The sequence below is a fragment of the Sander lucioperca genome, chromosome 1, assembly GCF_008315115.2.
Source record: "Sander lucioperca isolate FBNREF2018 chromosome 1, SLUC_FBN_1.2, whole genome shotgun sequence".
Taxonomy (NCBI): Eukaryota; Metazoa; Chordata; class Actinopteri; order Perciformes; family Percidae; genus Sander; species Sander lucioperca.
Genome location: NC_050173.1, coordinates 22,968,293 through 22,980,595, shown reverse-complemented (window position 1 = coordinate 22,980,595; position 12,303 = coordinate 22,968,293). Strand labels below are relative to the sequence as shown.

Genomic DNA, 12,303 nt, shown 5'->3' with positions numbered 1-12,303 from the left:
CTTCAATAACAAAGCATCCTAAGGACAGGGTGCAGGAGAGAATGAGTGACATGCAGAGAGACCAGTTCAGCAGCTCTGACAGCAATATCAGAAACTATGACGTCAAACAGACAAACACACAATGTTGTTCTTTTCCCCCATGTTTTAATTCTTTGGGAGTAACATGATGAACGTATTCGACAGCAGAGCGTCGACTCTTTACACATTCACACAGCAAAGTACACGACACTGCACAACGGGAAACACAACCATAAAAACAAAAAGAAAAGAACGACAAAGCCTTCACATCAAAATGCTGGCAATAAATAGGCTGATCTTATTCAATTTATATTCAATACTCTTCTGTACAGATGGTCTATCGATTACAATACATCAACCGAACAATCTTCTTCAGGAAGAGCAACACAGATACACAAAGAAATCATGTAAACAGAAAGGAAGAAATGGGGTGGAAGAGATCCCTCTTTCGTACACACATTAAATCCACACACACACACACACACACACACACACACACACACACACACACACACACACCAACGTTCAACGACCATGCAGAGGATCCAGAGTCGGCGATATGGAGGCAACAAATAAATGAATACAGTACATCTTTCTCTTTTCCCTCCACATGAAATTGCGCAAACACACACACTCACACAATCACTCACAAAAGGAGCACAGGGGAGCACGCGGGTTCTGGGGATACAAGGAGGTGGAATGTGATTCTGCAGTGGAGGGGTCAGATGAAAACTGCAAATGTGAGAGGTGGGAGCCTATTCTTCCAATGTACGGAAGGCGTTCTGCATGTCCTCCACCAGCTGAGCGTATTCAGCCTTAATCTTAGCCTCGCCTTCCTTCACCGGGTCCTGTGCCAACAAAGAAATACAGTCTTACAATGTGAACAGAAAACAGGAGGCCTAGGCAGACGCTGTGCTTTGTACGTGGTGCTTAAGCTATGGCCGTCATCCTCACTGTGTCCTACAGATGTCATTCCAAAAATAGCTCTTTTAAATACACAGCCCCTTTTTCTGCTGGAACAATGTACAGACTTTCTGACAAAATTGTCAGAGCTTTTGGATGATAAAATGTAATGTTTATTCATCTCAACTGGATATCGTCTATACTCTCTCTGTTTACACTGTTTGCATTGTTGTTGTAACAATGTTTTCATGCTAACCTTTTCCTGGGGCCTGTTTCACAAAAGCAGAATATATAAATCCAGGATAACTGATAAAGCGAGGCTTGACCTGGTCTAATCTGAGCATCCTGCCTTGGTGCGTTTCACGAAGGCCAAGCCAGGCTGAGGAGGAGCGACTAGGTTGAGCCAGGCTGAAGTAATTCAGATAGATGCGCGTCCACGGCTTTCCTCAAAAGACTGCGAGGTCGATCACAGATTTACTGATGCCAAAATGGAGAATACGCATTGTACATACTTTATACAGAGTGAGCAGCAGCTTCTTGTGGAAGTATGATGACGTGAAACACATTTTTGTATAAAAAGAAAAGAAACACGGCCGCTGTAATGAAACAGCGAGAGAAAGCGTAGCAGACGATCACGGACCGACTGAATGCGTAAGTTAGTAGCCTAAAAATATACATTAACTGACCACTGCTCTGAATTGAAACCGTCATAATCATACCATTCAAGGATTAGACTACTAATCATTTGCACAAATTAACAGTTGTACTATTTGCCTTAAAAGTAAGCAGAAGATAATGTTACTCAGGAAATTTACCATGAAGATCAATTTTCTACAACGCTAGAGTATGATGCATAAATGTCTCTTTCACTCTGTTCCTCCCTCTCTCTCATGGGCTAAAATATAAATTACCTAAGTCATATTAACTTCCACTGCTCGCTTTTAATGCAAAGTGTACAACTGTTCGTTTTTGCAGATGACAGTGACTCATTGAATGGTTTCAGTTAAGAGCAGTAGTTCATAAATGTATATTTTCATATACATTCAGTCGGTCCGCTATTATCTGCTACGTGTTTTCTCGCGTTTTTTTATTTTTTATTTTTTATAGAGGACGAGTTTCCTTCTCTACATATTATATGCCTTGCTCCCTTGTATATATGGACATAGAAAATAAAGACACTGAAGAAATTGGACTCTAAAATCTAGAAACTATAAAGATAATTAAGTGATAAATTCCATGCACACTGTAAACATGAATGGAACAGAGTATATTCATCAGTTATTTCCCCCCCAGCTAAATATAAGGTCAAAAACCAACGAGGTGTCCTCTCCCTGTTGTTACATGAATGTACAGTAGCCTCCATCACTAGATAGTTACTGGTCCAGTGAGCTAAGACTATAATTTAGGAGGATTGTACAATTAGGATATGTTCTTTAAATTGTACAGTCCTCCCAAATTATAGTCCCAGTTTACTGGACAACACAATTTGTGTGCTAAGAATGCCAAATACAATGCACATGGAAGTGGAACAAACATGATCCTTATTGTTAAAGAATAAAAAAAAATGAATCAACTAAAATAATTCAAGGTGCATTGGTCAACTATAGAAATGTACAGCATTGTATGTATTGCCCTTAGTAACAGACTTCATTTAAAACACATTTGAAATTGTATCAGCCTTTTCTAATTATCTCAACAACTGCCATAATATATTCATCAAACTTCTAACAATATGAACAGCAGTCTTCATACAGCAATATAACAGAAACGATGACTGTCACATGAATAATTATTAAAAAAAATTAATTATGGTCCCAACTTTAAATAATAACAGTACTTAAATGAACAGCAATATGCACCTGTTGTATTTTAATCCAGGCTGATAACAATAGGGTAAAACCACTGCTGGGTGATCAGAAAAGGCTCCAGGATTAAATAAATCCTGGCTGTTAGCCTGGTCGGGAGCAGGCTAGCTGCACAGAATAAATCTCCATGGTGATTTATGTGCCTCCACTTTCGTGAAACCGAGTCAAGGCTTAAATCATCCAGGATAACTGATAAATCCCGGCTTAATCCCTTATCTTGGTTTTGTGAAACAGGCCCCAGGTCTGAAATATGACAAAATAAAACCTGATGGGTGGGGGTCCTTCAATCAGGTATAATTAAAGCAATTCAACTTTCTTTCTTATTGTGATTGTCTCAACTCTTAAATGCCATCAGTGTATTCCAGCAAACAATACATCAACAAGCTCAACATAATCCTGTCAAGAATCATCTGATGTAAAGGCAGACTTCCTGCCACACATTACAAACAAAGAACACTGCATTGTTGATGAGGCAAAAGTCAAATCAAAAACCGCTGATCAAAGGACTGTGATTCTCCATCTTTTTACCTTGCGACTTCGGCAGAATGTTGAATGCTTTATATAAAAAGTATTTTCCCTTTTTATCTTTGATTTCTTCTGATTGTGAGTCTTAGAGCTTGAAAACTATTCCATAGTTTTACAAGAAATAAAGCAACAAGTGAAAAGTCTAAAAAAAAAAAAAAATCATATGTTTTCGTTTGTTAGTCTATGAACTTAGAATTAACCAGAGAACCACTAAATTAACACATAAGGCAGAGGAGACAGTGCACACACACACACACACACACACACACACACACACACACACACACACACACACACACACACACACACACACACACACACACACACACACACACACACACACACACACACACACACACCTTGAATTTCATTGAGCTGATCCTGTAAAGGATTTCTCCCATGTGCTCCTTGATCATGGACCAAGTGATCTTGTTGTCGCTCTGAGCTGTGGTCTCCACTGCGTGCCTTGCCATGTCGTAGAAAGAGATCATGTTGGAGAGGATGCCCACTGTCTTATAGAAGGGACAGAACCTGAGGAGATGGACACGAGAAAAGTACGGTCAATAAGTTAACAGTGAGATTTACATGCACAGAAAACATGCAACAGTGGAGTTCACTTCACTTTCTCACCAGGGTGTCCAACATCTATTTGAACTCACTGATTAAAGTGAGTGAGGGTATGATACGATGGGCATGACGTTACCTGTCATAAGGCGTGTAACCGTTCTGCTGCAGGAAGTCGTCTTTGATCAGTTTGGCCACCTCCAGGGTGATTTTATCCGTTTCTGCCAGTGATGCCTGTTAAAAAAAATAATTTAAATTAAAAAAATGCGTTGAAGCAAGGAATAAATATGTATACATGTCTTTCAATGCATATCTGTCTTTGAAGCTACATACAGGGAAAGGAGAATTCATCCAAAGATCAAACCGCTGCCGCCGACTTTATGCTGAATTACCTTTCCAACGAGCTGCACAATCTCAGCCAGGTCCTCCTCCTCCTGCAGGATCTCCTTGGCCTTGGTACGGAGGGGCACAAACTCGGGGAAGTGCTTGTCGTAATACTCATCCAGAGCACGAGTGTATTTGCTGTAGCTGATCAGCCAGTTCACTGAAGGAAAGTGCTTCCTCTGAGCCAGCTTCTTATCTAGACCCCAGAACACCTGAGAGAGGAAACCACCACAGCATAATAACATAAAGAACTGAGCACCTTTAATAAACAAAGCTTAATCAGAGTGACAATGGGAGCTGAATTTGATCATTTACCTGTACAATACCAAGGGTGGCTGAAGTGACAGGGTCAGAGAAGTCACCACCAGGAGGCGATACACTGAAAAAGGAACAAACCGTTAAATTTAAGTTAGTTACTGTCCATACAAGATGTGCAGAGTAATGTCTCCCTCTAGTGGAATAAAGCTGTACTCACGCTCCTACGATACTGACGCTGCCCTCCCTCTCGGGGTTGCCCAGACACTTCACCCTTCCAGCACGCTCATAGAAGGAGGCGAGACGGGCGCCCAGGTAGGCAGGATAACCACTGTCTGTGGGCAGATACAGAAAATACTTTTTGTACACAGTTGACAGGCTTTATGCTTTCTACTAGGTAAACAGGACTACACAAAAGATAAAGTAAGAGAGTTGAACCACAAAACAAAGAGGCACTAGCTCCAACTACTGTAGAGTGGAATTTAAGCATTAGAAATGTAAACATGTGCCAGGTGGTGTATTTAGCTTAAAGCTTGTCTTCACATTTGCGCACCAATTCACTTACTTTACGATTTAGAAGAAGGCAAAAGCGTCAATGACCCTGACTATTAAATTAAGTTGTCATTTTAACCTCAGACACTGAGCGTTGTGCTTTTTAGTATACATTTTATCGCACTGCAACTAAAGCCCAGTTGGATACTATTTTCAATATTAATAAATCCATAGATTATATTCTTGATTCATGGTTTAGTCTATAAATTTCACACACTAAATATACGAAAAATATCCATCACAAGTTCCCAGAGACCTTTGTGGCGTCTTCAACTGACTTGTTTTGTCTGACAAACAGTCCAAAAAACTCAGTTCACCATGAAAGAAGACTTGGCATTTTTGCTTCATTTAATTTTAAATTTCGACTAGTCAATCAACTTATCGGTAAATCATTTCAGCAGTAGTTGGAATTAACCAAATGCCAGAAATACCGGAGCCTGAATCATCCGCTTTTAGCTTTTATTAATATCTCCAGAAGACTCCAAACCTACCAGCAGGCATCTCCGCCAGACGGCCAGAAATCTCCCTGAGAGCCTCGGCCCAACGGGAGGTTGAGTCGGCCATCATGCTCACGTTGTATCCCATGTCTCTGAAGTACTCAGACAGCGTGATTCCTGCCAAAACAAACTGAGTAAGTAGGCATTCATCGTGTGTGTTAATCTACATGCAAGCTAGTCTATATCCACGACGTTCCACTTCCAGGATAGCTCCGGTGCCGTCGGAAATTCCGCCGGATGAATGTCTTTTCAGCCGATGTCCGTCTCCTTCCGCTTTCTTTGTGTTGGAAATTTAAACTCCGGTGGATTTATGAGGACTATGGTTAACTGCTCCTCAGATCTCTGCAGGGTAAATTGAGACAGCTAGCTAGACTATCTGTCCAATCAGAGTTTTCTCTCGAACGACTAAAATGAAATTTTTGCCAATTAACCAGAGCACGTTTTTCTCCCATCCCGGAATGCTGTGTGGACCCTCCTCCACAGCGCTGTGGAGGTAGGTCTGGCAATGCGAGACTACATGCAAGCATGAATAAGACTCTTTGATCACTTATGTTAAAATAAAGAGTATATACCTGTGTAAATAGAGGCTTCTCTGGCAGCTACAGGCATGTTGGAGGTGTTGGCCACCAGAGCTGTTCTCTTCATGATGCTCTCCGTCTTGCCGTCCACCTCCATGGTCAGCTGTTGATCAGACAACACTGTCAGTCACTCTGAACACCAGTCAAGTTAGGATACACCGCCACCGCTGTCTCTACCCACCTCGGGGAAGTCTCGCAGTACTTCTGACATCTCGTTACCACGCTCCCCGCAGCCTACGTAGACAATGACATCACTGTTGGAGTACTTGGACAGGGACTGAGAGATGACAGTCTTTCCACAGCCAAAGGCTCCTGGGATGGCAGTGGTTCCTCCCTGTACACATCTTCACACAGAGAACAGAGGAGAGTACAGATGGGGGGAAACAATTTCAAAATGTCTTGAGTGAAAAGGTTAAAAAAAAAAGAGGATGTGAGACTTACGGGAAAAGGGCGTCCAGCACTCTCTGTCCTGTCAGCAGCGGGTGATTGGCCTGCAGCTTCTCTGTGACGGGTCGCACTTGTCGGACAGGCCACACCTGCACCATGGTGAACTTCTCCTTCACCCCCTCAAACTCCAGCTCCATCACCACGTCCTGACGCAGACACACACACACACACACACACACACACACACACACACACACCATCAACACAAAGCAACATCTAACAGTCTGGACAGCTGTGATTGGAGGTGTGGTGAACTCACTGAGACGTCGTAGTTTCCAGGTGGAGCCACGTAGGTCACAGTGCCTCTGTTTCTGGGAGGCAGCATGATCTTGTGCTTGATGAGGGAGTTCTCGTACACCATGCCATAGATGTCTCCTCCTGTGATGTGACTGCCAACCTAACAGTGATAAAAAAAAGGGAAGTTGACATACATCTGACCATTTAAACATGTCAAGCTAAAGGATTGAAGTCTGCACAGACACACACCCGCAGGCTCTTGCCGGGAGAAAACTCCCACTTGAGGTCTCGGTTGAGGGCTCCAATGTTCACACCTCTGGGGATGTAGATGCTTTGTGTGATGTCATTGATGTCCTTTAGTGGTCGCTGGATACCATCAAAGATGGACCCCATGATTCCTGGACCCAACTCCACAGAGAGAGGTTTTCCTGTCCGCAGCACAGGATCTCCAACAGACACGCCGGCTGGATTCAAGCTCAGGAAAAACGTTTGGACGGGAATGTAGGACTATTTCTAATATTAACTTTCAGATATGGACTACAATGCATCCAAGTGTAAGACGGCAACTGAAAGTCTGAAAATCAGAAAAGTCAGAAAATCACTTTTAAATCAGACCAGGAACTGTATTACTATTTATTTGTTTACCTCTTCCCAGTTTATGGGACAGAAAAATGGCTGACCTTATTTTAGGGTTATCGTCATTTTTGTTTTTTTCCCATTTCTTCTTCCTTCTCACTTTAGAATAAAGATATTTGCTTCATTATGTACTTCGGTTTTTAAAAAGAACCTTTTTTGTATTGCATTCAAAATATTGTCAATTAAATGTTCCTATTTTATACTGTCTCATTCCTTAAAGAGCTGTTAGATATCAGAATATGAAATAATTTTGGCCCCTGACTGACTCAACCTGACAGCTTAAAATAAAAGTACACCTTATAGCAGCCATCCAATGGGACCACATCTAAGCTGTGACATCAAGTAAAGGCAGGGAATGGTCAAAAGGATACATGTCTCCTCGTAGACCTGGATGGTGGCCATGTCTCCCTCTAGCCTGATAATCTCTCCCACCAGCTCACTGTGGCCGACACGAACCAGCTCATACATAGCTGCTCCTGCCATGGCCGTAGCTGTCACCACTATGCAAACAAACAAGTGTCAACAATCAGCCTGAATAGAAGTTAAACAATCAAACCCTGTGAAGCCAAAAAGCAGTAGCAGAACAAGTCTGTCCTTTTTTTCTTGCTGCTAGCTCAAATATTGTTGTAAAGATGAGCCTGCAGCCTGCATCTGATTTAAAGGCTTCTGTAGTAATTCTGTTCTGTTATAAGAGCAAAGTGGAGAGAGAGCTTGATAGTGATGCGCTTGTGGTGGCCAACCTGGTCCAGAGACTCCATGAACGAATCCAAACTCGCTCTCCCTCTCCTCATCCCTGAGCTTGGGCAGCTTAGACATGTCCATCTTCACCGGTTATTAGTCTGACTGGAAGGAGAGCAGAGAGGAGAGGGATAATGTGAGGGAGACATCAGGCAACAGAGAAGGAAAGGGGAAAATTCACCAGAGGACTGGAGGAGAGGCCATCCTCTCCTCTGTAATGGTCACTTACAAAAATAACCTCTGTCTACATTTTAATTATTGAGAAATTGTATTAGCAGTCAGTAAGCAACTGTGAGTCAGAGTGCTTTGATTACTGCTGTTACAGTTAATTTCAACTAAGACCACACAGTGTTACCAGTTCGGTTTAAGAACTGAGCCAACTGGTTAATATGAAGAGAATGAAATCTAGATTTGGCCATACAGGATAATCACTGTATGCAGCAGGGTCCATCCCATTTTCCGACTTTAAATCCTGATGCCAAATCAAACATAAAACAGTTTGTTATTACATTTGTGTAAAAGTAAAGTTCTTCATTCTGCATTATTTTCGGCATGATGTTTAACATAAAATGGCCTTTTCACAACAGATTCAGAACACCAAATACATTTTTTTCCATCATAAAAGGCAGAAAAATATTTGCATGGCACCGTTCTGGTACCTTGGTAGTGGCACCTACCAACTTTTTATTTCTCAGCATCACGATGCCTGATTTGGGAGATCCCCCCTCATCTCATTCTCCTGCTTGGCTGCACTCGCTTCAGGTGCACTAGTACAGTGTTAGGCTAACATTAGAGGGGAATGCCACAGAGCAGCATGTTCCTCGGTTTTTCCTTCACATGCGTACAGACAGGCAGTACATGTATGTAAACATGCTCCTTTATACAGGCTGACAAACGTCTCCTAGGGGTGCATCTTTGCATTCAATGTCTCTGTCTCATATTATTAATATTTTTCATTTTCACATCACATATCTGCTAGATACTCTCCTGACTCACTTTGGCTACAAGCAGGAATAACACACAAACACAAGCTGTCATCAGTCGTGACATAAACCCATCCCTGACTGCAGATACTCTGCACACATTACAGAGAATCTGCAATACAATGTGTGCACCACACGCACACAGCAGATCCAGTCAACATACTCATACTACTTATATTTGGTATTTCTCATTGTCTATCTTACAATCATATCACACATACAGTACTCTACAACCATGCCCTTTTCTTGTCCTTCCCACTGATGTACAGATCTTCCTGTTTACGCTAGGCTGCTTAACCCATCTGTGCAGGAAAATAGCAGCTCCACCAATGGGTCAATGCAGGAATTACAAGAATGACACCTAAGGCTTCACTGTTCTTCCAGCACATCATTTTTATGAAGAAAAAAACATCATACAACATTTGCTTGATTTGAATTGGTAATTCTGTGTTTCCCATCTCAAAGACAAACTGAGCACACCTGTAATATTTACAGATTGACTTATCAATTCTACCTGATGTTTTTTAAAGAGCCACCAAATAGGGGCATACAGTGGGAAGGGTCTATTGTTCTGATGATTAATTCTAATAAGATTCAAATACTACAAATCAAACTAGATTTACATGTAAACCTTTGAAAAATATGTTATGACCATATCACAATATTTGTTACAAGCCTCTTGACAAGCAGTTAAGGCCACGTTATCTTGTAAAAAAAAATCCTGGCTACAATAACAGACCTCGCACTTGATCATATGATCCTGGCACATGACTGGCTGGCCTCTCTGTATGAGTCTCTTTAAGGAAGTGGAAAACTAGAATGGTGCAAAACTGGGAAGTACAAATTATGACTGTGTGTGGACACACAATTCTCCCACCTGACTATAGTCCTCCACAGAAAATAGACATGCTAAAGATAATCGTACCTTTTATTATTATTATACTGCTGACCCTTAGATGTTATGTTGGCTAATTTGTGATGGATAGTAGACAGAGAAGAAAGTTGGTAATGGTCAACTGTGAAACATAGCTTGTAACCCAGGCAGAGACAAGTTTACTGTACCTGTATTTTCTGTATTTTCTAAAGGAAAGCGGGTTAACAACACTGAGAAGATGCATGTATTGGTGTCTGCGCCAAAATAGGCTCAGAAATGTTACATGTAAGTGAGATGACGAAGCAAGACATCCTGACACAGTGATGTTAATTGCAAACTCCTTAAATGCAGGTAGCTGATCGCAGCTAAATTATATTGTTTTAATGGAGAACCACATGACAACAGTCAAGGTAAAATGGCATGACAATGGCCTGGTGGCCTGTAGGTAACATGGTATAACGTATATGCTTTGAAACTGGCCTCAATGCAGGCAGATAAATCATACCTGCATTGAGGTATGGCTGTCATTTCCACTGAATCCCACTTTGTTTTAGCACTGAAAACAACGGCAGGTAGCTCCGTAGGTTATTCGGTGTTATGAAAACGATATAGCAAGATTGCTCGGCCTGGCTGAAAATTGCTGGCTCTACCGTTTTGACGCAACGGGTTATCTACATTACATTATCAACACACAGCGAAGCCAATGCCAGTTTATAATATCGACAACACAGTTAAAGAAAAATATAATAGTTACCGTCTGGTTGTGAAGTGGTGGTTTACTGGCTTGCCTCGAGAGAGAAACGATGGGTGCTGCGGTGCGTGACAGCAGACAGAGATCAGCTGACTTCATTCACTCGCTGCTCGGTTTTACTGCTGGGCCCCTGCAACTGCCGCCATTTTGGATCCGCCAAATTTGTATTCCTAGGATGGCGAAGGCATGACCTACCCTACTCTCTCTCTCTCTGATTGGCTAGTACTCGTTGCCTGCTCTGGTTGGGTTGGTTAGATTTAGGCAAGACGAGTGGGATTGGTAAGGGTTAGTGTAAGGGTAAGCCAATCAGAGGCAGATAAAGGCAGAGTAGGGCGGGACATGCCTTGGCCATCCTATGGAAATAAATACCTGCCTCCGGGACTACCGCAAAGAGTTTACAGAACGTTAGTGATCAATCCCTCCAGATGAATTTTCGTCTACAGCATGCGCAAGAATAACATTTGAGTATTTATTCCTTGTATATACTAAATCAAAATACCATCAATTTATAAGACCATCAGTAAAAGTGTATATACTAAAAAATATGTAGTTAGTGGTCCTGCTCTTTACATACAGTCTATGGGTCCTGCTGGCAGGCTGTAATTAAGATTATATTATTTAGACTGAACATACTTAATTTACACTCAGATATTAATACAGCATTTTTATTGTACATTTCAACTAATATTCGTATTTATATTTTTCTTACGTTTTAACACACTTAATCATAGATCCCATTTTAATTCCTTGAGCTGTTGTTATATAGTGTAGGCCTACTCTGTTATATTGTATTGTAAATATATTTTTTAAGGTATTTCTTATTTCTATTTTTTCTATATATTGTTGTTATATATTGTAGTATAATGTACATATTTCACATACATATTTCTTATTTATATTTTTCTTCTAATTTATCTATATATTTCTATTCAAGAATGGGTGCAACTGTAACGTAACCCCTGGGGATAAATAAAGTACTGATTCTAATTCTGAAGAAGGAGCCTATCTCGTACGTGCAGAAGATCTTTACAGCAAAGTTTGAGCCAAAATGGAGGCGTTATCACGAATTAGAATCAGAAATAAGTATCTCTCTCTCTCTCTCTCTCTCTCTCTCTCTTTCGCACACACACACACACACACACACAACATAATCTAAAATGTGGCGATGTTAAAGGAAATAAATGTTCTATATCCATGAATTTTCTCGCTATGTCTGGTTATTGGTCATGTATGTAAGGCAAGGCTTATGTTTTTAATTTTGTTTTCGTGACAGTGTATCAAAAAGCATTTGCCTTTAAAAATAAATAGCAAAACTACTGAAACAGCTTCAAAATGTAGTTGTACCAGAGACTGTTTTTAGGATCTTTGGTTAAACCAGCTGTACATGAATACATTAAGAGGGTATGTATGCCCTGAATCTAGTTTCACAGGCTGTGCTTCCTCTCAGGTTTCCTACAAATCCCGTTAATAACACATCCATGACAAATCCCCATGGA

At 41.1% G+C, this 12,303-nt stretch overlaps 1 protein-coding gene across 1 annotated transcript; it reads right to left on the bottom strand.

The window, feature by feature from the left end:
- Positions 1 to 124: 124 nt before the first annotated feature.
- On the bottom strand, positions 125 to 11,011 carry atp6v1ab (ATPase H+ transporting V1 subunit Ab). Its single transcript, XM_031282022.2, has 15 exons — positions 10,811 to 11,011; positions 8,202 to 8,304; positions 7,833 to 7,961; positions 7,075 to 7,289; positions 6,848 to 6,985; positions 6,583 to 6,734; positions 6,323 to 6,485; positions 6,136 to 6,244; positions 5,558 to 5,680; positions 4,735 to 4,849; positions 4,575 to 4,638; positions 4,268 to 4,471; positions 4,015 to 4,109; positions 3,671 to 3,842; positions 125 to 866 (listed from the first exon to the last, which is right to left on the bottom strand). The coding sequence occupies exons 2-15, from the start codon at positions 8,281 to 8,283 to the stop codon at positions 774 to 776; spliced, it is 1,854 nt and encodes a 617-aa protein (XP_031137882.1). The 5' UTR covers positions 8,284 to 8,304; positions 10,811 to 11,011; the 3' UTR covers positions 125 to 773.
- Positions 11,012 to 12,303: the final 1,292 nt, after the last annotated feature.

Bases quoted from the DNA above. Each gene is read 5' to 3' on its own strand.
- atp6v1ab (XM_031282022.2), bottom strand. From the start codon at position 8,283: ATGGACATGTCTAAGCTGCCCAAGCTCAGGGATGAGGAGAGGGAGAGC. The intron at 7,290-7,832 runs GTATCCTTTTGA...GCTTGAATCCAG, and splicing joins CCAGGTCTACGAGGAGACAT to CCGGCGTGTCTGTTGGAGAT. The intron at 6,245-6,322 runs GTGGGTAGAGAC...TCTGATCAACAG, and splicing joins TACTGCGAGACTTCCCCGAG to CTGACCATGGAGGTGGACGG.